Source organism: Myotis davidii, unplaced genomic scaffold (assembly GCF_000327345.1).
Source record: "Myotis davidii unplaced genomic scaffold, ASM32734v1 scaffold409, whole genome shotgun sequence".
NCBI lineage: Eukaryota > Metazoa > Chordata > Mammalia > Chiroptera > Vespertilionidae > Myotis > Myotis davidii.
Window position 1 is genome coordinate 468,558 of NW_006374611.1, and position 2,979 is coordinate 471,536.

General features: G+C 46.5%; 2 protein-coding genes across 2 annotated transcripts in view; one reads left to right on the forward strand and one right to left on the reverse strand.

The window, feature by feature from the left end:
* FKBP3 (FK506 binding protein 3) overlaps positions 1-812 on the reverse strand; it is a 20,393-nt gene extending 19,581 nt beyond the window's left edge. The window contains exon 1 of the mRNA XM_015557358.1: positions 801-812. Within this exon, the coding sequence (XP_015412844.1) occupies positions 801-812 (12 nt within the window). The remainder of the gene's footprint in view (positions 1-800) is intronic.
* A 910-nt stretch (positions 813-1,722) lies between these two features.
* Positions 1,723-2,979, forward strand: part of FANCM (Fanconi anemia complementation group M) — a 72,766-nt gene continuing 71,509 nt past the window's right edge. The window contains exons 1-2 of the mRNA XM_015557359.1: positions 1,723-2,239; positions 2,691-2,863. Of these exons, the coding sequence (XP_015412845.1) occupies positions 1,723-2,239; positions 2,691-2,863 (690 nt within the window). The remainder of the gene's footprint in view (positions 2,240-2,690; positions 2,864-2,979) is intronic.

Consider the following 2,979-nt stretch of genomic DNA (forward strand, 5'->3'; position numbering starts at 1 on the left):
GGCGTGGCCACGGCTCAGGGCTGAGGGGGCGGGGCCACTCCGCCACCCCGCGAGACTGGGAGGCCCTTGAGTGATGTCTAGGCTGCGCTTTGAGGGCTTCTTTTTTGAGTCCGGGTAAAACCCAGCTGATGTGACCCTTGCAGATGATGGCACTCTGTCACCTATTCTTAGTTGGAACCCCTGTGAAGAGACCTCTGATATTTACCCACAGTTGTTTTTAACGTCCGGCTACTATGCCTTTTTAATATATATATATATATTTAAAGGAAGTGCCCTTTTTTATATTTTATTGATTTTAGAGGAAGGGAGAGGGAGAGATAGGAACATCAATGATGAGAGAGAACCATTGATTGGCTGCCTCCTGCACACCCCGAAACCCGGCATGTGCACCTGGGACCCTGCAGCTCGCAGGCTGATGCTCTATGCACCGAGCCAACGGGCAAGGGCTTTTATGCCTTTAAGTCTATAACCTGCTAAAGAAAATAACAGAGACTTCAGGCATCTAATCTCATTTTATCTAGTTCTAGCCCAAATATTTCACCTAAATGGACTCATTTCTTGTCCATTAAAACAACCCTTATCTGACCATCTCCTTTTTGAGACTCACACAAGAGAAACAGTTTGCCTAAAAGCAAATTTAGAACTTGACCAAGTAAAGCATTAATATTAATATTCAAAATATCTCATGATGTGTGTATACTTTCCCTCACTGTATAAGGAAACAGACTGATAGAGTTTAAAGTCGCCAGGTTTTGAGTAGGTGGAGAAGTCTGAGAAAGCTGTTGTTAAAGTAGACATACCACACCAACCATATTTATAAAGATGTAAAAGAGCACCAGAACACCTTTTTTCTTTCGGATTTTCCAACAATATCAGCACCAAACCATTTAATTCCTCTTAGCAATAAAGACAGTAAGATAATGAGTTGCCACTCCTAATACTGTAAAAAAGAGACCTGACATTTTGTTTTCTCAGCCTGGACAGATAAATAGGACATTTAATTCAATCGAAACAATTTTGCTTTTCACTTTATCTTCTGATTTAAAAACACAACAGGGAATAAGAACATTATAGACGATCAATAACGTTAAGTTCACAAAAAAAATATGAGGATCCATTGTCCTGGGGATCTCCAGCTTACTTATTTTTTATTATTTTAAGCGATACCACTTTAGCAATGACGCCCTAACACAGTGGTTCTCAACTTGGCTGCACATTAGAATCACCTGGGAATCTTTCTTTTTTTTTTTTGGTGCCCTTGACCAGAATCAAACCTGGGACCCTTCAGTCCCCAGGCCGATGCTTTATCCACTGAGGCAAACCAGTTAGGGCTGGGAATCTTTTTAATATCCTGATTTCTGGGCGGAGGATGAGGCCCAGAAATCAGGATATTAAAAAGATTCCCAGGTGATTCTAATGTGCACCCAAGGTTGAGAACCACTGCTCTAAGACCTAGTCATTGGAGAAGGAACTGAAATTCAAAGTCTAGGAAAACTGAAAAGGGGACCAAATTTAGAGTAACTCCAAAACAATGCCCACGCCTCCCCGATTGGCTGCACCGGTTTCCGGGAAGCCAGCCAATCATCTCCCCAATGCAATCTCAGTGGCGGCATTTTCAATTGGGTAAGCTGGCCTCGGCCCCGCCCCGTGTCCCACTGTTCGAGATCTACCCGTAGCGGTTCGGCTGGAGCCCGGGAGAAGCCTTTGGGGGCCGTAGGCCTAATGAGCGGCCGGCAGAGAACGCTTTTTCAGACGTGGGGCCCTAGCCTCTCCCGATCGGCCGGGTCTCCGTGCTGCAGCTCCGGAACCGAGCGGCCTCAGAGCCCCGGCACCCCCCGGGCGCGTTCTTCTGCCGCCGCGGAGGCTGCCGACGCGCAGACAGAGGCGGACGATGATGTGTTGCTGGTCGCCGTGTACGAGGCAGAGCGGCAGCTGAATCCAGAGAATGGCGGGTTCTGCGCCTCAGCGGGCGCGCTGTGGGTTTACCCTACTAATTGCCCGGTGCGCGACTACCAGCTGCACATCGCCCGGGCCGCCCTGTTCTGCAACACGCTGGTGTGTCTGCCCACGGGGTTGGGCAAGACCTTTATTGCCGCCGTGGTCATGTACAATTTCTACCGCTGGTTCCCATCGGGCAAGGTGGTCTTCATGGCCCCCACGAAACCTTTGGTGACACAGCAGATCGAGGCTTGCTACCGCGTGATGGGTATCCCGCAGTCCCACATGGCCGAAATGACAGGTATTTCAGAAAGAACGGGCTAATTTGAAATTGAGCTTGGTAGGGCAAAGTACCTGTTCCGGTGGCCATGGAGCTAAAGAAGTTCCTGACCCATGTGGAATGGCCCCCAGGTCATATGTTTATCTGGCATCCTCTCCCTTAAAACCTCATCTACAGGCATCCGTCGTTTTAATTGCGCTTAGCTTTGGGCTTCACAGATGTTGCAGTTTTTACAAATTGAAGGCAAGAGCCTCCACCAGCTGAAAGATTAACACTTGCTTTCTTGTGGCTGCCTAGAACTGAACTCGCAATGTCTCTGAAGTATGCCGATACTTGTAGCAGGTCCAGCGATAATGAATAGAATTGCTTTATTCAGTCTTCAGAGAACCCTCCTAGCTTGTCAAGAGTATTTTGAAGCTATTAATTGTGTATATGTACCTCGTCGGTTACCCAGTGTCACTTTTACTTACAGGATCTACTCCAGCTTTCACCAGGAAGGAAATATGGCACAATAGGAGAGTCATTTTTCTCACACCTCAAGTCATGGTAAATGATCTTTCTAGAGGAGCTTGTCCTGCTGCTGAAATAAAGTGTCTAGTTATTGATGAAGCTCATAAAGCTCTTGGAAACTATGCTTATTGCCAGGTAATATTTTGTTTAAAAGTTTGGGGTATTTTTTTTTTGAAATGCATTTTATTTATTTACTTTTCAGTAAGCTTAAATCCTTGGGGGGAACAGCATTACATGGATTCTGTGTCCAG